Source organism: Doryrhamphus excisus, linkage group LG4 (genome assembly GCF_037039965.1).
Source record: "Doryrhamphus excisus strain RoL-2023G ecotype Guam linkage group LG4, RoL_Dexc_Guam_v1.1, whole genome shotgun sequence".
Lineage (NCBI taxonomy): Eukaryota > Metazoa > Chordata > Actinopteri > Syngnathiformes > Syngnathidae > Doryrhamphus > Doryrhamphus excisus.
The window spans coordinates 14626279-14651857 of record NC_136360.1 but is presented as its reverse complement, the minus strand read 5'-3'; the positions used below and the strand labels follow the sequence as shown (position 1 = coordinate 14651857).

The 25579-nt window shown below is 40.4% G+C and overlaps 1 protein-coding gene across 1 annotated transcript in view; it reads left to right on the top strand.

Annotated features, from left to right (window-relative positions):
* The first annotated feature begins 2794 nt into the window (after nt 1-2794).
* LOC131129797 (cyclin-dependent kinase-like 5) overlaps nt 2795-25579 on the top strand; it is a 42709-nt gene continuing 19924 nt past the window's right edge. Inside the window, exons 1-3 of the mRNA XM_058073670.2 lie at nt 2795-3004; nt 7279-7423; nt 15677-15711. Coding sequence (XP_057929653.1) covers nt 7387-7423; nt 15677-15711 — 72 coding nt within the window. The 5' untranslated portion in view covers nt 2795-3004; nt 7279-7386. The remainder of the gene's footprint in view (nt 3005-7278; nt 7424-15676; nt 15712-25579) is intronic.

The window sequence follows — 25579 nt, the reverse complement described above, 5'->3', positions numbered from 1 at the left end:
AATTATTTTGGCCAAACTTTTTCTTTTTCTGAAAGATGTTGAACACTATAGCTTCTAGCTTCTAGTCCCCCCCAAAAAGCTCTCAAAACAAACAAATAAACAAAAATTGTTTAGATTTAAATGTTTTTATTTAATGTGACCCCTGGCTTTATGTCAGTGTCTGTTAATTGTCATAGCATTACTTTTTCTGCAAAAATGATAAAAATAAAAAAATTTTTCTCATAATATTATGGCTATAAAAAGGTATTTCAAATATCAACTTTAGCTACTAAAATGGCATTACTTTTCCTCATAATATTACTTTTTATCATTAGATTACAACCTTTTTCTCTCAATATTTCAATCTTGTAAAATAACTAGCTGACGTGAGCCGCAAATGACCCTCAGGACACATTTTGGACACCCCTAACCTAACCTTTTTTGGTGCAATATTAAACTTTAGCTTTGGTATAAAATTGTGATTTTGTATTTTATTTATTTGTATTGTATTTATTTATTCAGATGTAAATGTTTTTATTTAATGTAACCCCTGGCTTTATGTCAGCGTCTGTTAATTGTTAATTCTGTGTATCTTCTTCTTTCTCTTTTGGCTTTTTCCTTCAGGGATTGCCACAGCAAATCAACCGCCTCCATCCAACCCTTGTCTTCTGCATCGGTCTCTCTCACACCAACTACCCTCATGTCCTACTTCACTACATCCATAAACCTCCTCTTTGGTCTTCTTCTACGCCTCCTACCTGGCAGCATCCTTCTACCAATATAGTCACTATCTCTCCTCTGGACATGTCCCAACCATCTCAGTCTGGCCTCTCTGACTTTATCTCCAAGGCCTGTAACATGTAATGTCCCTCTGATGGATTCGTTCCTGATCCTATCCATCCTTGTCACTCCCAATGTGAACCTCGGCATCCCCATGTTTGCTACCTCCAGTTCTGTTTCCTGTTTTTTCCTCAGTGGCACTGTCTGTAGACCAAACTACATGGTCTAATCTTCCTTCCTCTCCTTTCCAGGGCAAACCTCCACTCTTCTAGCATCTCCTCCACCTGTTCCCTACTCTCACTACAAATCCCAATGTCATCTGCAAACATCATAGTCCATGGAGATTCTTGTCTAAGCTCATCCGTCAGCCTGTCCATCACCATAGCAAACAAGAAGGGGCTCAGAGCTGATCCCTGATGCAATCCCACCGCCACCTTGAACTCTTCTGTCACACCTGTCACACCTGTCACTGATCTCTCCTTCAGATGACAGCGTCTACACAAGATGTAGTCTACCTGTGTACTCCTACCTCCACTCTTATAGGTCACCCTATGTTCCTCTCTCTTCTGGAAGAAAGTATTCACTACAGCCATTTCCATCCTTTTACAAAGTCAACCACCCTGCATCTGTCCTGCCTTCCTCTCCTGAATACCAAACCTGCCATCACCTCTTCATCATCTCTATTTCCTGCACCAACATGTCCATTCAAGTCTGCCCCAATGACAAGTCTTTCCCTACTAGGGATGCTCTGCATCACTTCATCAAGGTCCAGACAGAATTTCTCTTTTTTCCTCCAACTCCCATCCTACCTGTGGGGCATACCCACTAACAACATTGAACAACACACCTTCAATTTCTAGCTTCAGACTCATTACCCTATCTAACATTCTTTTTACCTCCAGGACATTCTTAACCAACTCCTCCTTCAGGATAACTCCTACTCAATTTCTCTTCCCATCTACACCATGATAGAACAAGTTGAACCCTGCTCCTAAACTTCTAGCCTTGCTACCTTTCCACCTGGTCTCCTGGACACACAGTATGTCTACCCTCCTCCTCTGCATCATGTCAACCAAGTCTTTACCTTTTACTGTCATAGTTCCAACATTCAAAGTCCCTACTCTCAGTTCTAGGTTCTTGGCGCTCCTCTTCTCTCTCTTCTTACGGGCACATCTTCCTTCTCTCCTTCTTTGACCAACAGTAAACCAATTTCCACCGGCACCCCGGAGGTGACCAGCACCGATTGCGGTCGTTGTTAACCCGGGCCTCGACCGATCCAGTATGGAAGTCGTGTTGTTGATTTGCACATTTGTGTTGGCAAAATGTTTACATCGGATGTCCTTCCTGACACAACCCTCTTTATTTATCCAGGCTTGGGAATGGCACAACAAGGCACTGGCTTGTACCCCATTGAGGCTACATTATTAATACTGTATGTATACTTGTTGTAAAATACAAGGCAGGATTTGTAATAATATTACAAAAATATAGTTTATGTTATATAGAATTAAAGGAATTGTACCATTAATTTCTTAAAATGTACGGAAAATATGAGCAATTATGTCAATCTTACCACTTTGGACTGTAGTGCAACCGTCTTATTTTACTGGTGTACTTTTATTTTCAACCGGCAACCGACTGTTGTTGCACCGATGTTGCCCGAGTGTTGCCGAACAGACCGGAAGCTGTGCTATTAAAACGAGAGGAGTTTCCCCGGGAAAATGCGAGTGTTGCATGGCATGATTTACACAGTTAGTGTATGGTTAGTTAGTAATAGTAGTGTGGATTTTAAGGTCAATGTTCACTGCTGGACAGTCCTGTACATAAGTTTTCTAATGTATGTAGTTCTATCGATTATGTTTTGGGATTTTTTTATTCCGTGTGATGATGCTGTGATTCTATGCTGTCAGTTGTGAGTTATGTCATTGACAAAATAGAAGAAATAAAAAAACAATCACCGCCACCTGACATAATAATAACACCGCCAGCCTGCAGCAGCAGTTTTCTTTCCGCTCTCGGAGGCGATCGTGATCTTGAGTGGTCAGATTGAGGGATGGGCGTCACCGAAACAAGTGCTTAGGCTAATCTGATTGGCCCTGGCAGCCGCCATTCTTGAATGTTGCCTGGTGACGGTCAGCTCGCAGTTTGTCACAGGCAGCCAGTGAGCTGCCATGAAAACATCTCCTTCGTCGGTGGGTGGATGGATGCGCCCTACTTTGAAATATTCTTCTCCAATACTGACACAGTGAGTACTTTCATTTGTATTTTCTGACGACGCGAGTACATTATACAGTACATTGGAGTGAGAGGGGGCGTAAGCAGTTAGCACGCATTTAGGTGGTGTCGAGAAAAAGACCTAACTAGCTTAATATTAGCCTAAGTTAGCCTGGTTCTAACTAACATCATGCTCGTGATGGAGGGACACATGAGGACATTTATCCCAGATGATTTGCTTGGTGTGTGTTGGACTTGTTGGCTGCGTTCGGGTGGGAGTTGTATTCATACTGTGCCCACGCACGCACTTCAAGTCCAGGGCTAGTGTGTGTTCAAAAACAAAAAACAAGCAAATATTCATTGCATTTTTTTCATCTATACAACAAATGAATCACAGCATATTTGCATCGCCAACAATGTGTGAAAAATCTAAATATTTGTTATTTTAGTGTCACTTGACAAGGCTAATGGAGGCGATTTACCATGATGCATGGATGGTGTACTGCAGAACGGTTGAAAGTAGGAGATATAGTGTATATATACTGTATTTATATGTGTATATGATATAGTATACATATTTTCCTCACAGACTCCTGAATGCCAACCACGCATGAGTCACACTCTATTGATACACACACAATCCACACACTCATCCATGCCACAGACCCTCAACTGTTGGCCGCAGGCCTAATCTGGCCCGCCAGTCACTTCAGATCAGTGCCTGAGTTCATTTTATAAACTTGGGAACAGTTTTGCAGCAAGTCTTTAAAAACAGCAAAACGCATCTGCCGTAAAGACAACCACCGATGAACGTTTTCACAGTCCATCCTTAAAAACAGCTCCGGTCATATCGAGGATCTTTGACTAGTGCTTTTGCAGTTGCTTCTTAAAAACAGCAGTGGAGTCCGTCATGTAGAAGATCTTTGGCAAGTGTTTTTGTAGTCAATCCTGAAAAGCAGCAACACACTCCTGTCAAAATGTCAGGTTCTTTGACAAGCATTTTGAGCCTATTCTTGTTTGCTATGGTGATGGACAGGCTAGGTTAGACAAGCATCTCCATGGACTGAGATGTTTGCAGATGACATTGGGATTTGTAGTGAGAGTAGGGAACAGGTGGAGGAGATGCTAGAAGAGTGGAGGTTTGCCCTGGAAAGGAGAGGAATGAAGATTAGCCGCAGCAAGACGGAGTATATGTGTGTGAATGAGAGGGACCCAAGTGGAAGAGTGAGGTTACAGGGAGAAGAGATACAGAAGGTGGAGAATTTGAAGTACTTGGGGTCAACAGTCCATAACAATGGAGATTGTGAAAAGGAGGTGAAGAAGCGCGTGCTGACAGGATGGAACGGGTGGAGAAAAGTGTCAGGCGTGATGTGTGATAGAAGAGCTAAAATGAAAGGAAAGGTATACAAAACTGTGGTGAGACCAGCCATGTTGTTTGGTCTAGAGACAGAGCCACTGAGGAAAAGACAGGAAGCAGAACTGGAGGTAGCAGACATGCAGATGCTGAGGTTCACATTGGGAGTGACCAGGATGGATAGGATCAGGAACGAATCCATCAGAGGGACATTACAACAGAGTATATGTGTGTGAATGAGAGGGACCCAAGTGGCTTCAGCCCCCCCTAAAATGTTCTTAAGCCCCCCTAAATAATTTGATATTCTTATTGATTTTTAAAAGTTTGTATTATTATAATTATAATTTATTATAATCTGTATTATTTGTAAATTTGTATTACTACTAGTATTAGTAGTAATAATCAGAAGAATAGTAATGATGATAGTAATAATAATAGGCTAATTAATAATAAAATAATGATTACTATATAATTGATCACTGTCCACTGGACAGAATGGTTGCAGAGCTTGAGCAGCGGTTTTGCAGTGTAGATTGTGTGTACTTTTGTAAATTTAATGATGGCCTAAAACAATTGCGTATCTCTACTAAATCTGTAGGAAAAGTTATATCCCGGTTCTTGTTCCTTATTTGTTTTTTTTGATATTTTTGATTTTTTTGAATGTGTACTACATTCATATCCTGTGTATCTCCAGGGGGCTAAGCCTCCCTGTCCTCAGAACCGAGTGACGCCCCTGGTCACAGGCCTACGTTTTTGCAATTTGCCTTTAAAAATAGCAGAGCGCTCATGTCATATTGAGGATCTTTGATTAGGTTTTTTTGCAGCCTGTTCATTAAAACAGCAGAGCTGCCATATAGAGGATCTTTGGTGGTCGTTACAAACTGCAGATCGCTCCAGTCATTCAGGGGATCTTTGATGAGCATTTTTGCAGTTGTTACTTAAAAACATCAGGCGGCTCCTGTCATATATAGGATCTTTGATTAACGTTGTTGCATTGGGACTTAAAAAATAGCGGAGTGCTGACGTTGTGGATGTACCTGTGCCGTACAGACTGAAGTTGAACCTGAAACCAAGGAAATGCGTACCTGGAATAGCATTGCAGTGTAAAAGCGTATGCAGGGGTCAAAACAGAGAATGTCCAATGTTGGATGTTTGGCATCCCCCAACAGGGGATGAGGACTGCGAGTCCTTCAGCTCCTGCAGCAAATGAAAAGATGAAGTGGAAGTAAGTGGCATCTGGGGACTCGCCTGAGCAAAGAGAATGCAGCACCAACAGAGGACACCCTTCGACAGCTTTAATCGCAGCCCCCACACCCTCCTCCATCCTGTGGGCGTGTTCACGATGTCGCTGCTCCACCTCGGAAGGGGCAAAGTTATGTTTTCAGTCCCATAGTTTGCTAGCAAAGACAAAATTAAGCTCCTTTCATGTTTCCTGAAAAAGCATCCCTTTCGCTTCCACCACTGTATATCACATACAACATAGTCACATTGAGGTGTGCACTTGAAGACGTGTAGTGGCCGTTACACATGTAATTTTTATGGATGCAGTGTAACAGAAAACATGAAAAACAAATACCTAAAAAAAAAAAAATTATGTCACAAATTAAGATGCAGCCGCCTTTGAGTGATTGTAGATGGAGGGGGTTGACAAGATGATACATGCAGAACATACCAACTGCATCATGGGGGCATACAAATAAATATCTATATATACCCATGTATTCCTGCCGCAAGGCATGCAGGGTAACTTGTGGTACTCTCCCAACATTTTGCAATGTTTGTCGCAAAATTTGTTGAGATCGTCAGAGAAGTAAACAAATTGGAGTGAACACACTCTTGATATCCAATGTTTTATTGTTCATAGTTCATATTGTGGTTGGACTACCCAGCATGTCTTGCGGTCATTTGGAAATAACGGTTTAAAGTTATGTTATGTTTAGCGCTTAGTTGTTGTGAATCACCCACATACTTACTTGTTGATCGTACTTGTTGATCTCGGCTGGCGAGTGATTAGCGTGCAGGCCTCACAGCGAGAAGACCCGAGTTCAATTCCACCCTCGGCCATCTCTTTGTGAAGTTTGCATGTTCTCCCCGTGCATGCGTGGTTTTTCTCCAGGTACTCCGGTTTCCTCCCACATTCCAAAAACATGCTAGGTTAATTGGCCACGCCAAATTGTCCGTTGGTATGAATGTGAGTGTGAATGGTTGTTTGTCTATACGTATGTGCCCTGTGATTGGCTGGCCACCAGTCCAGGGTGTACCCCCCACCTCTCGCCCGAAGATAGCTGGGGTAGGCTCCAGATCCCCCGCGACCCTCGTGAGGATAAGCTGTCGCTGTAGCTGAATTGGATGGATCGATGGATATGTTTGACCAATAATAGTCAAATAAGAATAGTATATTCAACCATGGAACTGATGTATTCATTAATATATTCCTTATTCATAATATAATATTTTGGTAGATAGAACATAGAAAACTTGTTTACCACCTTCTAAATATACATCAGACATGTCATATGAAAATAATTCAGTTTTGCGCCCTAATTTAAACCATGCAAACGTTTATGACCCTTACTCTCACAAGCATCAGAATCGAGAATAGTTAGGAATCGGAATCGGTTCAGATTGACAGCAGACATGCTGTCACTAAGTCTTAGTTTGTTGTAGTTGGTTGTGTCCCTGCAGTGTCCTCCATTTCTGTGAAAAATAGATAGATAATGTCTCAGTGATCTACTTTCTGAAGTAGTCTTTTTTTATTTGTTTATTTATTTGATTTAAAAGCTCTTCACATTCCAATTACAATGTTCAGTACTCTTGAGAAATAAAAGTTTATTGATTTTGCATAAGTTAGCATTACATTCATGAGAAAAAATATCTCTAAGTCTAATGGTGGTGTAAATACATGGAAAAATGCAGATTTTTTTGTTCTAACGGCAATGTTTTGGTTGCAGGTGAACGCCAGTGGATGGGCGGTGCGGCCGGCATCTGGCCACACCCCCGCCGCCTGAGCGGCACCATGACCGTTTCACCTGAGGACGAGCTGTGATGCTGGCGATGACATGAATAAATTTGAGGTTCTTGGGATTGTGGGAGAAGGTGAGTGGGTCGTCGGGCTGTTCTTATATCAAAGCACTTTTTTTGGTTTTGTTTTTCAAAATCAGTGTGAGTTTTGTAAGTGCGACAAAGCAGGAGAGGCCCAAGGTGACGACACACCCTTGGCCCACTTTACATGCTTGCTCATATCGTCCCGAGTTTCTAATGTGTCACACATCATCGCCGCAGGGCACACTAAAACAAGCTTGTATGTATATACAGTATACGTACATATCATATATTAGGGATGTCCGATATTGGCTTTTTGGACGATATTCTATTGTCCAGCTCTCAATTTCCAATACCGATATCAGCCGATAAAGATAAGTGTAACATGACAACACAAATGTGTTGTGAAGCTAATGGATAGAGATCAGCAATTAGGATGTTTTTGATCATCCAAAAGTGCAGGGAAGAAAATCAATAATTTCATAATTTTCATGTAGACCTAGTGCCAGATTGTTACAATTGTTACATCCTACTGATGAGGATAGGCGGCATACTTAGAAAATGGATGGATGGAAGGAGCAAGCAAACTTGCTAACCAACGTTTGTTACATACTTGCGAGGCGGTTTGATAAGGTCATCTTTCACGTGCCACATTGGTGTGATTCCCTGTCTACTTACTGATATCAAGTTGACAGTGTGCCGTGACTAAGATGAAAGTCAAGCAAGGAAGCGGAGATTCGTTACTTTCTATTATCTCGGGAAACGTGAATTCACTACCAAGAATAATACGTATAGTAGTGCCTGATGCAATAATGGAGAAAACGGCTTCAAAAACCTGCTGAAAACGATGGACTTTACACAATTTTCATATGTGGAGACTTCAATCCACACGAGAATAAGATGATTGATGACATTATAGACACAATGTACACCTTGAGTATATTTCCCCAAAATTACCAGACCACTGTGCCACCTTAATCTATAAAATATTGACCAATGACTTTGATAACGAATACCACGAGTGGCCTGCTAATTAATGACATCAGTGTTCACAACTTACAAGCATCATTATAAAAAAAGGCTGATGGAGACGACAAAGACTGTCCAAAAACTATGTTCAGAGGACAGAGTCTATACGCTTTCAAGAAGAATCCCGAACAGGGGTCTCAAACTCAATTTACCTGGGGGCCACTGGAGCTAGGGTCTGGGTGAGGCTGGGCTGCATCAGGTTTTAAAAAAATAAATAAACGCAGTTATTAAAAACAGAAAAAAAACTGTCTTCAATGCTTTTGCTTCTGCTATACCCTACACTTTTTCAGTGCTTTGGTTCTGGTTTTCCACAAGAAAAGCTCTGATAAAACATTCCACTGTTCTCAAATATCTTAATTTTTATTTTTCTACACAAAATAAGATAAAAAAATAAATCAACAAATCAATAATAAAGAAAATAAGTAAATAAATCAGTAATAAATAAATAAAATAATAATAAAACAGCAAATGAGAAAAACTTAAGAAACCACATATTGTTGGTGGGTAGAGAAAGAGGTATTTTCAAATGAACAGTATTAACAGTTATTTAACCTTTAACATGAGCATTAATGAAACTTCATAATTTGACCCAATTAGCAAGTTAGCATCGTACTCTGTTCCATCTGAGAGCAGCGTCGTAACTTTAACCACATGTTTGATGAGCTGCTTTATCTTGTGACTTGTATTTAGAGTTTTATTCCAAATCATTTCCTGCATTTATTTGCATCTGTAGCTTCACTGCTAATACAATGTTGTAGTTGTTGTTGAACCAGACAGCGCATTGACAGCACCTTATTTATTGATTTGGACACAACAAACACCGATATACTCACCAGAGACAGGTAGACAGGCACTTAGCGCCTATAGTTGGTTTCCTGCCTGGAAATCCTGGCGCTAACCTGAGCTAGCAGGTCCTCAAACTGAGGCTGAAGTACCGCTGAAAGCCGCGTTGACCAGGCGGAGCTCTGGAAAGAAGCGTCGGAACCAGCCGAGCGAAGAACGCACCCTGACAACTTTTCGTTTCAGCGGGTACAAGATGCAAGATTTTCTTTCGGAATGAGGTGTATACAAAAGTTACATTCTTTCTGTTTGAGCAAATAAACTGAATGCAATTGGAATATTTGGGTCCATGTATACGTGGCTAGTGATGCTACGTTAGAAAGATTGTCTCTGTTAAGAAAAAAAACCCACTAATGTAGTGTATTGTTAAATTACCCAAGTGGGTCATATTTGAGCCGTGTTGCTGTGTATTACAAGCCGGACCACAGCACGCGACACTGAACATTATTATTTACTCTGCCAGTCAAAAGCGTCAGTAAGTTTTGACTGTCGGGAGGAAGGCTACACCTCTGTGTCTTTATTCATATTCGCGTGTTGGAATTGTACTGCTGTTGATGTGTTCAGGTCAGAAAGTTCTAATAGAATGTTGGACTCTGTGGCCGAGCGTTATTATTTGTATTATTTTTTTAATACTTAGATAAAGTGCATTCCCCTCTAAAATTTTGCAGGAACGGTGTTCCCAACCTTTTGCAGAAGAGTGTATGTAATTCTGGGAAAGTATAAAGTATTTTCCCAACATTTTCTATAATTTTAAAGTTATAGTACATCAAATAAAACAATATATTTGATAGGAGATATGCTTATTCTTAATTGAATTACATTTGCCATCATTAAATTTGTACATACATGTGGTTTATAGTAATAATATTTATATGGAATATGTAAAACTGTATATAATATGGAAGATTATGAATTGGAATTTAAATTGTTTACAATCTCAGTTGTAAATTGGAAGTGAAGTGGAATGGCATGGAGTTTTCCACTTTAAGCATGGATTTGTTCTACAGCTCCTGAAGGTCAGTCAATGTGGTCGATGCCTGTGGATGCAGCGCTGCACGCGATTGCACCGTGGGTGACAGAAAGCTCACTTGTTGCCACCTTCCGGTTTTCCACATGTAAATCGCTAAGAACCTATTTATGCGTGTAGCGGTACGCCATCATCATGGTTCGTACGTGCCTCAGATTCAGGTAACAGTCCACATCCACATATGCAGGGCACATCCACAAGTCCGGGGAGTGTGCATTACCACCGGCGTCAAAGTGCCAGATGAGGAAGTCTGTGGAACACCTCCACACATGTGCAGCCCCGCCTCTGACTATCCTGGAGACACTCTTTAGTCATTTCATAACACTTTGCCTTCCAGCTGAAATGTGTAAAACCAGGGGTGTCCACTTTTGGACCATTGTTTGTTTTTTTGTGGTGGGGGTTTGTCCCATGACACATTGTAGAAATAAAATAAAATAAAAAAAAATTGATCAGTATCGGCCGATTCCTGTGATAAATCATGTGATAGGCATCACCAAAGCCAATCATCTGTACCTTGTACTATTGCAGCCTATAACGATAACCGCATCCAGTTAGTGTCTTGGGTAGCTTCCTCCTCCCACTTTCTTTCACACTCAGGCGTGCCAAAACAAAAACTATCCTGTCTGCTAACGCTGGGCGATATGGACCAAAAGTCATATCCTGATATATTTATGTTGAATATCGATATATGATATATAACCAATATTTTTCAGCCTTGATTTTGAAGGACAGTTGCCTAGAGAGGCAAGTAGAAGTGGTTGGAGTTGAAAATTCGAGGTGAAGAGAAAAATATGTGACTCTTTAGAGAACATTGGTGAAGTTGGACAATACGGCAAACTGTTGCAGAAGTCCAATGCATTTCCAATTTTGTGTAAGTAAGCGGTTTTGCGTGTAGCATTATAGAGTGTGCATACAGGGAGCGTCTTACCTGCATGCATGCAAATTACAAGCTCACCAATGTAATTTTAAATGAGTTGTTAATAGCCGTCCACAATGGGTGTGTCACCACAAAAATTGTGTAATAACCACATTTCCATATCGATGTTGTGCCAAGATCGTCTGCATGCAGTAAACGCAACCTTACATTACCAATTACTCTTTGAGTTCATACACGGTAAGCTCATGAGCTACCAGTAGCGCCTAACCACTTTTCAAGTAGCTCTCCTAAGGCTTTATTCATTTATTATCAACTCCCGTACCCACAAAGATTAGATGATTAGATGATTATGCCTGTTGTGAGATCATTGAAAGCTAAAAGCCTTTTGTTGCGGCCATCAAGTTCGCTGCTTGTGTGTCTCACCCAATATTACAGTAACATTACTGATCGTGACCAGTGTGCAATGCAACATTTGAATGCATCTGAATGCTTATTTGTATTTTCCCTAATTTTGACATTTTTATGCTTGAAAATGCTTCATAAAAAAATACATTTTGCGCGCAGACCTCAGAGCCAGGAGACCGGAGTTCAATTCCACGCATGCATGGGTTTTCTCCAGGTACTCCGGTTTCCTCCCACATTCCAAAAACATGCTAGGTCAATTGGCGACTCTAAATTGTCCATAGGTATGAGTGTGTGAGTGTGAATGGTTGTTTGTCTATATGTGCACTGTGATTGGCTGGCCACCAGTCCAGGGTGTACCCCGCCTCTCGCGGGCTTCAGCATACCCGAGACCCTCGTGAGGATAAGCGGTAGAAAATGAATGAATGAATGAATATATACATTTGTTCAATATGTATATTTGATTTCTACTAATTGGCTGCATTCAAGTACAAAACAGCCTGATTTATTAGTGAAACTATTTTTTAAAAACCGTGGTAGAGTGAAGCTGCAAAATTTGAAGTGTGAAGTGATGCAGGATTACTGATTACTGTGCAATGTTTGTCATTTTTCTTTAGCCTTTTTAAAAAATGGCGTCATGGCCCATTATGCAAATTAGTCCATGACATCATCTACATCTCCTGCACTGACAAGGCTCCACCATACATAGATTGCTGACCTGTGGGAATGACTAAATTGTGTCCAGAGTATAACATAAGAGTCGGATATGAAATAACAAACATTTATTTCAAATGATCCCAAACTCTCTGTGGTCTCCTCTCACCAAAGTAATATTTTATCATATTAATTTGCTTTAGGGATTAGTCACCCGCATGTGTGCACTTTTATGAAATCCTCCGCAGTGTTGAAACAGATCTGCAGCTTTGTCTACAAGTCCACCGTGTTCCATTTCTTCCATTTCAAGTCTCTGTTTTGAAGAAGACTGGTAATGAGAGCTGCTGGTGTCGCAAGGCCCCGAAGATGGGCAGGCAAAGACGGAGCGGCGAGCGGCTCATCATTTGCATGCCCTGCTCCAAGAATCCCACTGGAATCCTCCCCCCTCCGGGGGGTGGCCAAATGAGCAACTGCCAGGGTGGATAACATCAGAGGGCGGGAGCACGCCAACGCTCGTGTCCTACTTCCTTAGCCACCTGTCCTCTTTTGTAGCATGGGATGCTTCTCTTCATTCCATCAAAAGGCCTTTAAGACAGTTACAGTTGGAAAAATTACCTCTCTATTCTCTCTGCAGCTTCACTTTAAATAGAGAATTTATTACTTTTATGCTGACCACAATGTATCACAGGAACCCCTGCATGCTTATGAATACGTATCATAATATGAAAACATATCATAGCAACCTCTAGTACCGAGATTCATTCATTCATTCATTCATTCATTCATTCATTCATTCATTCATTTACTACCGCTTTTTCCTCACGAGGGTTGCGGGGGGTGCTGGAGCCTATCCCAGCTGTCTTCGGGCGAGAGGCGGGGTACACCCTGGACTGGTGGCCAGCCAATCACAGGGCACATATAGACAAACAACCATTCACACTCACATTCATACCTATGGACAATTTGGAGTCACCAATTAACCCATGCCCATGTGGTCATTTATGAACAAGTACAGTATATTGTACCACACTGCAAGAACACAACCAATGTTGGAATAGCAGCAAGGAGCAAACTTTGGTCAAGGATGTCCAAAGTGGCTGTTTAATTGGCCTGCGGCACCATCTAAATATATGATTTAATTAATTTAAAATAAAACAAATCTAGAAAAAAAGGCGTAACTTTCATTTGAGTAGCATAGAGTTGAAATATTAAAGAAAAAATATATTTTTTAAAGAAATAATACTATGAGAAACTAACACAACAAAATAAAGTTGTTATTTTTGGAAATTTAGGTTGGGGAAAAAGTTATATCATCGGAATGAAGTCAAACTATTGAGACAAAAAAGTTGTACTCTAGCAGGGGAAAAAGTAGCAATTTTAGGAGAGTAAACTTGGACTATTTAATGAAATAATGTAATTTTAGTAGCATAGCGTTGAAATTAGCTTTGGACGATATGAACTTATCACAATATTTTTACAATGTTATTTCCATTTAAAACAATTTAAAACAAAAAAAAACAGCCATGGGCCACAAATCGCCTCCGGGTCGCACTTTGGACACCACTGGTTTATGTAATACAACAAGATTGACAGGTTTATGGAGATAACCGACGTCTTAGAGCATCAGTCTGATTGCTGCCAGTCTTTCTGGCTCCAAGGCGAGATCACTGATGCTAGCGGCGATGCTCATATGCGCGTCATGATCTCATCAGGGCAAGCAGCATACCGGAGATGTTTCTTCTAATTGGGTCGCAAACGAGGAGCAAAATGTGTGAGAACGACGCTGCGTCATCAAGGAGACAGTGCAGTTGTAGGGGAATGTCTTTTTTTTTTGCCGTTGGCATGACAACAACAGTGGCCAGAAACACTTGCATTCGCTTCCACAGGTGGCCACAACACGAAGTACACCTGCAACAAAGATTGAACTTGATAGAACAATTAGTTTTAGTTATTGTAATTGTTGTATGTGTTGCATTGTACTGATAGTTGTTCCTAATATTGTGGCACGGGGTGAAAATGTACTAAACAGCTGTTGTTGCGGTGGTTTCCCACTGAACTGCAATCTATCTGTGGTGGAGGATGGGGGGGCGGTTGCTCGATGATTTTATCATCTAACTTGCGTAATTGGTCATGATACATGTGCATGTAATTGGGAAAACTGGAATTACGGCCTATAAAATATATTTTTTCAACATATTTTCAGCACCCCCCGCGAGCCTCGTAAGGATAAGCGGTAGAAAAAGAATGAATGAATGATATTTTCAGTTTCATTCTTTTTTTTTATTTAAAAATTGTTTTAATTTTAAATTTTTAAATATTTTCATGTTTCTGAAACGTATGAATTTGATTTACATTCTTTCGTCGACAAGATTTAAATCATGAGAGAAAAATTCAACATCATGAGATAAGAAAGTCATAATTACAAGACAAGAAATTATGAAATTCCATCCATCCATTTTCTATACTGCTTATCCTCACAAGACTGACTTTGGGTGAGAGGAGGGGGTACACCCTGGACTGGTGGCCAGCCAATCACAGGGCACATATAGACAAACAACCATTCACACTCACATTCATACCGATGGACAATTTGGAGTCGCCAATTAACCTAATTATGAAATTATTCTATAAATGAAATTATGAGATATTATATGAGATAACTGCACATATGCTCCCTTGTTGCATGGCACTCAGCACATGTGCAGTTTCGATCTTTTAGTTTTGACTTTTTAATCCCATCATTTAGATTTTTTTTTAAAAATCTCATACTTATGACTTTTTAACTCATAATTGTGACTGGGCTGCACGGTGGTAAAAGTGGTTAGCGTGCAGGCCTCACAGCTCGGAGATCCGAGTTCAATTCCATGCTCGGCCATCTCTGAGTGGAGTTTGCATGTTCTCCCGTGAATGCGTGGGTTTTCTCCGGGTACTCCGGTTTCCTCCCACATTCCAAAAACATGCTAGGTTAATTGGCCACTCCAAATTGTCCATAGGTATGAATGTGAGTGTGAATGGTTGTTTGTCTATATGTGCCCTGTGATTGGCTGTCCACCAGTCCAGGGTGTACCCCCCTCCTCTCGCCCAAAGTCAGCTGGGATAGACTCTAGCGCCCTTCGTGACCCTCATGAGGATAAGCGGTAGAAAATGAATGAAATGAATGACACATACAGACTTCCACACAGTAAATGTCTGTTGTTTTTGTACGTTTTTTTTTGTTGAACGAAAAGTATTTCTCGCAACCTCTTGGTTAAAGAGAATCTAGAGGAGTCTGACTCCCCCCCATTAATTGAAATACTAGAGAAAGTGCATTGCATTGACATGAAAGCCTCTCGCCCCTCCCCTAGGGGACCCGGACCACTATTTGAGAAGCAGTGCTGTAAACACTTATGCTCTAATGTGTTAGCAAAGGCCAACATGACTCTACAGGAAACACTGTAGTATGATGAACTGACTCACTGTATGTTGTCCTCCTTTCTAGGTGCCTATGGTGTTGTTCTAAAGTGCAGACACAAGGTAAGAAGAGCATGCTGTTATGTTGTGTTTACTGTAATTCCCTCATTTATGCCGCTTAATTGGTTCCAGACCCGACCGTGATGAGTCCATTTACACCAAGTAGCATTCCTTATTTATAAACGGAATATTGTCATAGAACATAGAAAACATGTTTATGGCCTTCTTAAATACGCTTTTTAACATTATTTTAGCCCTTTAGTCACCTTTAAAGTTCTATTACCCAATACAGGAGACATAATAACAAACAATTATTAGACAATTACAACAATTACAAGACATAACAAGAACTGTAAATGTGCTAAGTGATTTGGGAAGCAGGCATGACGTAGTGACTTTGGGGGTTCAGAGTTAAATTTTAGGCCCTGGGATTTGATTATTATTATTATTTTTTGGCCGGGTTGAACATTTTAAAAAGGCATCCAAACTGTGTGTTTTTTTGTTTTGTTTTGTTTTTTCTTCACGAATAGTAACATACAGACGGTAACGGATTTCTGGGTGAAAATTTTTCATCATCATTTATTTTAATTTTTATTTTTAAATTCACCATTATGATTATGCCATTCTTTCAGTGGCGTAAACAGGCTTCAATGAAAACCTGTTAACCTTCTAAACACAGTTGTTTTTATATAATGGCCAATGACGAGACCGATAACTTCCTGCTTCCCAAAACCAACATTAGGTCCTTTATCTTTTGCTTCCCAGCGCTAGTTAAACTGACAATGAAGTGGATTACTTCTGCCAGTCATTTTGGAGACAAAGAAATATCAGGAGAATGTCGACTGCGGGACGGCGATGGGGGCGGTGCTGTCATCGTTCAGAAAGTAGCGGTTTGCTTGTCTTCACGGCAACGACAAGCCAGCTGCTGTCATGTTCCAGCTCTGAAAGCCATTTACAAAAGTTTACATATTTGACGTGTATATTTTAGAGTTGACATATTTCTGGCTTAAATGCAGTATTTTCCAGCATAAAAATGACTAAACGAAGTAAAATACAAATATATGGCATTCAGAAGACGCATACAACAATGTTATGATACACTGGTCACTAGGTATCGGTCATGTGACTGTAATGTTCGGTGAGACACACAAGTGCCAGACTTATTGCAGCTTAGAATGATCTGACATCAGGCACAATAACAGGCTACTGTTGCAGCCGTAACCCACCTCAAGATAAAAGTCAACTCTGAACCTCTGATATCACTTCCTGTCCGCCCGCCATTCAGCTTTGCGAGGGAACATGTTTACAGCAACAAGACTTACTTCGGTGTCTTATGTCGACTGTATTGTGTTATAGGAGTGTAAAGGTGGCTAAAGGAATGTTACTTTATGTCTAATCATGTATTTAGAAGGTTGTAGACAGCTTTTCTATGCTGTAACTATCAAAATATTGCATTTATAAACATTTAATTCTACATGAAAGAAATTGTCTTACTGCGGCCTGGTCTGGAGCCAATTAAGCACCATAAACGATTAGCAAAAAACTATAATATGCATGTTGTATTAATAATAGGCCCTATTCAATAAGGAAACTGCATGATTTATTTATGTATTTTTGAAAAAAACAAACATAATAGAGTGACGGCTCAAAACTGGAAGCGCTAAGTGGTGAGGGATTGCTGTTATCCTATCATTCCGCTGCAAAATCAAACACATAACGACTTCCTGATAAATTATTGTGGAGCACTAAGTGGCTTCCAAGGAACTAAATCGGGGAATAAAGGAGAAGAGGGGAGCACTGGTATTGTCCTGTGTCTCCAAGAGTTGGCACCAGTACGTGGAGGACACAAAGACAGGAGATGGGCAGTAAACAAACTCTCCAAGTTGGCAACGGTTTTGATGTTGTTCTTCTTCTTCTTCTTGTGTGGCGACTAGAGCTGGGTTAAACGATTATTTTTGTCATCGATTAATCTACAAAATAGTTTTTCGATGCATCGATTAATCTAATAATTAATGTTTAAATCCGATTTCATCTGATTTTGATTTGATTACCTCCCCATAATTTGACCTATATAGCAATTAATGCTAATTTATTTCCATGAATACAACACAAATTTCTTCTTTCCAATATATTTTTATGAACAAGTTAAAAAATTATTTGTATTGAACAATACAACAATAAAGTTCACAAATGAATCCTAGAACAACAAAATAATAAATTAAACTTTCTTTCAATACATAAAACTATTGTGCAAAAAACACAATCTGAATAAAAAAATAAAGATAAATTAAATCAAAAATAACAGCAGCTATGTGTGTGTGTTCCTGCAAGAGCACTTTATCGTTCCATCTTGCTACGGTGGTGGTGCTTTTATGGGTGCTATCTCCATTTTACACAAGGCACAGACCACTGAATCATGTAAAGTACTCACATACTTTTGACATCCTATTGCAAGAACTCTTCTCCCCAGACTTGTTGCTACTTGATGCCGTGGCGGCCGCCGCCATTTTTGATTCGGGGTGACGACACATCGACATGCAGTTCATGCAGTTCGTCGACATCATCGATGACGTCGATGCGTCGTCCCAGCCCTAGCGACAACCTCGCTTGGTTACCTTTCCAGCCAAGGCGAGGTCAAGGAAGTTGATCAAATATGAGACTTTAGCCTTAATGAGAGCTTGCGCTAATGACTAGTCATCATTCAGACTGACTCGACAGCTGCAACATGCCAGCGTCTCGCTTTCTCTGCACACGACAGATGGAGGCTGAATCTTCTGCCTCTTCATTTTTTAGCTTATTTGTGTGAAAATCCTTCATCAGCAGCACCAAAGCAACCCCCAGCACCAGGCAGGAGGACACAATGATGCTCTTATGTGTTTAGCCGAAAAAAAAGGTGTTTGCATCGGTCCGATTGACACAGCGCACACATCTGCTAAGCTTATTAGGTTTGGCTGACCCATCGAGTGGATATACCACAAAAATGCAGTATGACTGACGTACTTATTGTCCTGTCCATCCAATCTGTTCACTGAAACCACTATTGGTAACCAGTACTCGCCCCCTTGTTTTTTGTGGTATATTTTGGAGATAAAGAGGCATAGTGCCTCTAAGGAGCAGGACAGGAGGAAATGTTAGCAACATGAGAAAAATAAAAAAATCAAACTCACAAGTGCGACATCTGTAGCTGGGTCACAAGTGTCACAAAGTCTACTTTTTTTATTGAAGGGGACACATTTTCGGCCCTTTGTATTGAGTTGTGTACTCCTATAGAACAGCTACACACAATAACCGGCACAGAAAGTGAGCTCGTGGGCAACTGGCTGTAGACCCCCATGAACTCAAAGAGTGGTAACGTACATCTGCGTGTACTGAATGCAGACAATCTTTACACAACATTGGTTGTCAAAATTTGGTCATGACACATTATTGCGGGATTACTCATGTTTAAAAAACTTAGATCCATCAATTGTGGTGGACAAAGGCTATTAACGACTCCAGACATCAGTGAGCTAGTAATTTGCATGCATGCAGTTAAAAAGCCCTCTGAATGCACACTCTATAATACTACACAGACAACTGCCGAAAGGCATCAGACATCAGAAGCCGAATATTAGGCGAATATTCTAACTTCGCTCATGCTTGCAAACAACTCCATATTTTTCTCTTCACCATACTTGCCTCTTTAGGCAAGTTAGCTTTCCCTCAAACCTGGAAGCCATTGTTTCATGCTAATGCTGTGAAATCCACGTCCATATAAGGAGGTCCAGATCACTGTGAAGTCACAGTGAGCCAGTTTTCGGAAAAAAAAAAACTCTGTGAAACCAAGCATTCAGAGCCATCCCAAACTTCTTGCAGGGCTCATTTTCAAATGCTCAAACCTCATTATCGGAAACTCTGGCATCGTTTAACAAAATAGTACAACATTCTAACTACATTTATAGGTCAGAAATGTGGAAGAAGCATAAACGGTCCCCTGTCCGGCGTCTACACAAGTCAGAGGCTCCTTTTGTAGCAAAGCTTGCTTTTCTCAGTGGTACCCGGTCCGTCCTGGTTAGCGCGTTTTTTGCTTCACGTCCCAAATTTTTGCTAGAATTTTGCCTTGGTTTACGTTTGCAAAGGTTAATTCATTCATGTAAATGAGACACACAGGCACGATTTGGTAAGCACCACCCACGTTGCTTGCACATAATTTTCACCACATAAGTAAAATTTTATTTCATATGTCATGTATGTAAAAGTATGTGCATGTGAAAGTGTAGTTGTTGTTTATAAAATGTGTTTTGGGTGTCTGGAACAGATGAATTGAACTTACATTATTTTCTATGGAAAAACTTGCCTTGGTTAGATTCCATTTTGGTTTGAGTCTTTTTTTATGGTAACCAAGAGTGTAGCGAAGCCTGCTTTTTTAATATGCAGGCTCATCTAACTAGAGGTACTTTAGAGACCGCATCATGTCCATGAGGAAGGTTTTGTTTTAATATTTGTAGCAAAACCTGCTTTTCTACAAAGTGTCAGGTTTATTCATGGGGCGGGCTTGTCTAGTCTTCATTTGAATCTTCATTTACAGTATTCTTAATTCATAAGTCCAGGTGTCATGTTGTTCAATATTCATCGGCCAAACAAGGAGCGTGACTTGTGTGCGCTGGAAACTCAACCGTGGACGTTTGATGGCACTGGTAAATGTATTGCTTGACGTGTGGAAGCACAGCGGAATGAAATCTTTGGCTGCTGATCAATATGGACTCTTGCCATCTGGAAACTATTGTATTGTTGCAGTGAATGGGCCCACGTGTGTGTGTGTGTTTCATTGCACACAAAACACAGAATGGCACACAAACGTGGCACAGATGCAGCGGGAGAGTCAGCATGAGGGTCAGAGAAAATGGCGGTTGTCGGATGGCAGCTGCTCGCCGTCCACGCCCCCCAAATTAAAAGTACAATGAGTGCATTTTGTGGCATAAATGGATACCACGAGTGGCGAAAGAAGGGACAGAAATAGACCAGAGGAGCATTTTGGAGGTTACATTGTAAAGATATTTTTTGAAGAGCCTTTGGTCACAAATAGTCCATGAAATACCAAATAAATTAATATTTAAAAAGTAATATATGATGCATCAGGCAGCAATATGAAGAATAAAAACTGATGGATTTTTAGATTTTTAAAACACCTTTCATACTATCACGTATAATAATTAAAACATTCTAATTAAACTGAAACAATCGTGGTAGCATGTGTAAAAATAATACAATTTTCAAATATTTGAAAATAAAAATATGTTTAAAAAAATGCAATCCAGACACCGCAAAATTTTTATTTGAATAATTCTAGTTTTACATGTAGAAAATAAAGCAAAAACCATTACAAATGACAAATGATGGACACTGAACACCTGCCCTGCATCCGCGCCTACGCCTTGCCAACGGGGTATGGCCAGCGTACTTTTGTGAGCGCTGCAATCCAGCGCAGCGCACCCACACGAGAGGGAAGAGAGAAGGCGTGAGAGGGTTTAACACAGCCGAGTGTAATCTTAACCAATCAAGTGAATGCCTCTCATCGCCTGAAAATGCGCAGGGCCCACTGGACTGCGCATCAGAGGCCACAATGCGCGACACCATGAAGACCACCTCTGTTTGTGACAGTTACATTAAACACAGCAGCAGGCTAATCCAGGCATCGTGCTTGTGATCCACCTGCATTCCTGCTCTGTCATATACCTTCAATGGTATATTTTTCACAGCCCAGACCCCCGAGTAACCCCCATGTAACTGTTAGTATGCAAATGAGCCAAGACACGCATTGTGGTGTAAGGTTTCAAGACAGAGCAGAATTTGAGGAAACAGAGAAAGTGACCCATTAGACAACTAATAATTAACAGCAACTAAAAACAAAGCTAGAGAGAGAGAGAGAGATCTACTAAGTATATACGCTATATTTATATTTCTAATATATTCACATTCTCAAAATTTTACCGGTAAACAAGTTATGCAATTCACATTTGAGTCCAGTATGGCAATAGAGGCTATTACACATAATTAATTAATTCAGATTTCTATTCATAGATTCAATAGCATTTCAATCAGACTGCATAGCATTCATTATACAGTCCACGCTTTAACACTGGTTAGCATTGGGTCTAGCAACAAATACATTACAAGTATACAAAAAAGGAGACACTTATCAGGAAAATAATGCAGCCAAAATCAAAGTAACACCACAAAAATGTATGCCAATTTGGAAAAATAAATTAACAAGCAAGTAAATGGGTATATTTCAAATGGAGTTCACTATAATGGAGTTCAACCACTATATATAGACTACTTTATGACTGCTACTGGGCGTTGATGCTTGCTGAAATGTGAGGGCTGTACTGAATTTGGGGGGTTTTGTACTGTACTTTGTTGCACCAGCTGACATCCATCATGCGTCATAAAACATAATTGTTATTTTCGCACCCGCAGATCCCACACATCCACCGCAATGAAACAACCTTAGATGGACTGGTATTGGCAGAGGGAAAAACAATGATGGATACACCGACAAAAGCTATTTTTAAAGTGTTTCTGAATGAATTTTGTGCTTTTGCATAAGCAGCTTCTTCGATTCCTGCATAGGAGATGCTAAATGCTAACCCCCTGGCATGACATGGTAAGATTGTGTACACCAGGGCTGTCCAAATCTTTTTCTGGTGAGGGCCACATAGTGAAAAATGAAGGGATGTAACTTTGATATATATTTTGTAAAGCAACACACGTGGATAGGCTGACAAAAAATGTAATGATGTAGGTGAAAAAGCCCATTTTTACTATATATTCTGAAATTTGCTTTTTGCCCTTTTTCCCTCCCTTTTTGTCAATTTTATTCTCGCAATATTGTGACTTTTTCACCAGCCTGATTTTCCAAAGATGGCAACTTATTGTTGTTTTGATTGTCTCTCATCATTCATTCATTTTCTGCCGCTTATGCTCACAAGGGTCGCGGGGGTGCTGGAGCCTATCCCAGCTGTCTTTGGGCGAGAGGCGGGGTACACCCTGGACTGGTGGCCAGCCAATCACAGGGCACATATACATAGACAAACAACCATTCACACTCACATTCATACCAATGGACAGTTTGGAGTCGCCAATTAACCTAGCATGTTTTTGGAATGTGGGAGGAAACCGGAGTCCCCGGAGAAAATGGGGAGAACATGCAAACTCCACACAGAGATGGCCGAGGGTGGAATTGAACTCTGGTCTCATAGTTGTGAGGCCTGCGCGCTAACCACTCTGCTAATATTAGCAATGTAAGTATGCAGTCGATAAAATAAATGTAGGACTAATATTCATGGTGTAAATCCCAACATGGTATGGTAATATTTTTGGAATGTGTGAGGAAACCGGAGTCCCAGGACAAAACCCACGCACACACGGGCAGAACATGCAAACTCCACACAGAGATGGCCGAGGGTGGAATCGAACTCGGGTCTCCTCGCTGTGGCCTTTACGCTAACCACTCGTCCATCTCTAATCATATTACAGCTTTAAAAAGTAACTTATTTTTGCTTGAATATTTCAACTCTATGCTACTAAAATGACTACTACTACTGCTACTACTACTTACTCATAATATTAGGACATTATTCTGGTAAAATGATGACCTTCTTTTTCGATGACAACTTTATTCTCTCAACATTTTGACGTTATGCTTGTGTAGAATTACATTTTTTTTCCTTTTCTGCTGTCTTTTCTTTCTTTTTTTATATTTTCTTCTTCCCATAATATTGTAAATGTATTTTTGTAATATTATGACTTTTACCAACCACATATTTATTTGTTGTTTTGTTTGTTTGTTTTGTTTGTTTCTCATAATATTATGATATTGAAATTTTCTTATTTAATATTTCAACTCTATGCTACTAAAATAAATCAAAATATTAGGAGTTTATGATAGTAAAATTAACTTTGCTTTCATCTTAGACTAGGACTTTTTCTCTTCATATTTTGAATTAATTCTTGGAAAATTTCAGCAGATTTTTGCCAAGTGTTTTCTGTTAAAATTTTATTAAATTTTTCTCTTTAAATAATATCTTTCAAAGTTGTCGCGGGCCACGCTTTGAACACCCCAACTCCTTCTTGGGATTTTGACCAAATGAGCCCAAATCAAAGTGACAGATGCTAGATGGTTGGACGATGACAAACAGTGAAGCATTTTATTCCACATCATGGGACGTGTGAGACAGAGGCCTTTTGAAAGGAAGTCACAACAATGTCAACATTAATAACACAATATAAGATTTTCATCAAAATGTTTTGCATTCGATGAAGATGGCACCACTGGTCACTACCTGAATTAATCACCGCGCCACCCATTGGTAACAGGAAATGACGCAAGTGGTTTACGTTCTTGCCAGGGCCACAATTAGCATGAGGGCCGAGGGCCCGTTCAACACTGCAGCTTTCATTTATTTTAGGATTCTTTTTCCTTTTTTTTGCTGGCTGTCAGTCATGTCTGAACGTGTTGAGCCGCCCCCTTTCGTGAAGGGAACAGTTATTTATGTCGCCAGCCCAGGGAAAGTGGGACAGAGGAAAAAGGGGACTTGAAATAGGTCACCTTGAGCAGAGTGTTCTTCTATCCAGAAAAGGCGACTGCAGGGGTTGCCGGAGTGTGGCCCACAGCCATTTTCAGTTCACAGCTGTTTTTTTTTATTGTTTTTAATTAGCAGGGGTACCGATAATAAAAGCAGGGGTACTGATTGCAAACTGCTAGTGAATGACGAAAAAACACAAGTTATGGTGCCTGTTTTTGTCGACATCAATGTTTTGCTCTCATGAGAAAAAGTTGTAATGATATAATAATACATAATAACATTGTAATTGGCTGCACGGTGGTCGAGTGGTTAGGCCACAGACCTCATAGCTAGGAGACTCGAGTTCAATCCCACCCTCGGCCATCTCTGTGTTGAGTTTGTTGTCCCTGTGCATGCGTGGGTTTTCTCCGGGTACTCCGGTTTTCCCCCCACATTCCAAAAACATGCTAGGTTAATTGGCGACTCCAAATTGTCCATATGTATGAATGTGAGTGTGAATGGTTGTTTGTCTATATGTGCCCTGTGATTGGCTGGCCACCAGTCCAGGGTGTACTTCGCCTCTCGCCCGAAGACAGCTGGGATAGGCTCCAGCACCCCCTGTGACTCTTGTGAGGATAAGCGGTCGAAAATGAATGAATGAATGAATTAGGTGATATATTTTATATATCGATATATAGTTTCTTCCAATGACAAGAAAATGACTTATACTACTTATACGGTATAAATGATAAAAGTAAACATGGCAAGTTGAACGTCGGATAGGTCACATTTAGGCATGGTTGTGACCCCAGGATGTAACCACAAGAGCGTAGTGCAGGTAAAAAGTCTTTAATGCAACCACAAGTAGTTGCAGCACCTCACAATAGGACGAGCTTCCTTCCAAAGTGGCACAAAGGGGAAACATAGAGTGTAGCATATAGCATCAAACATTCACAATGAACCAGCAAATGAGACAAGCCACACACTCCCCTGTAGAAGCCAACTAATTACCAGTCACAATCAGCTGGGACTTGTAGCTTCCGTAGAAATGAAGTAAAGGTGACTGCAAATAGTACAAAACAGGAAGTGCTTGCAAAATAAAACAGGAAATAAGTAGAACCAACACGGAGAACGTAACAGGATAAATAAGATGAATGAAATGCTGTCATTGTGAGGAGAGGGAATGCTAATGTCGTGGCACAGCATCATTATAAACATTGAACAATCCCCTCCCAACCTAAACAGGTTGAATTGGCGATAAACCCGAATTTTGTTTTAACTTGCCCCGGGCCATCAGTATATCGTTATTGTCGAGCCCTGGTGGTTGACAATCACTGCTGTAGATCATCTTTCTATTCATTTAATACAGTAAAAAATTTATTTCA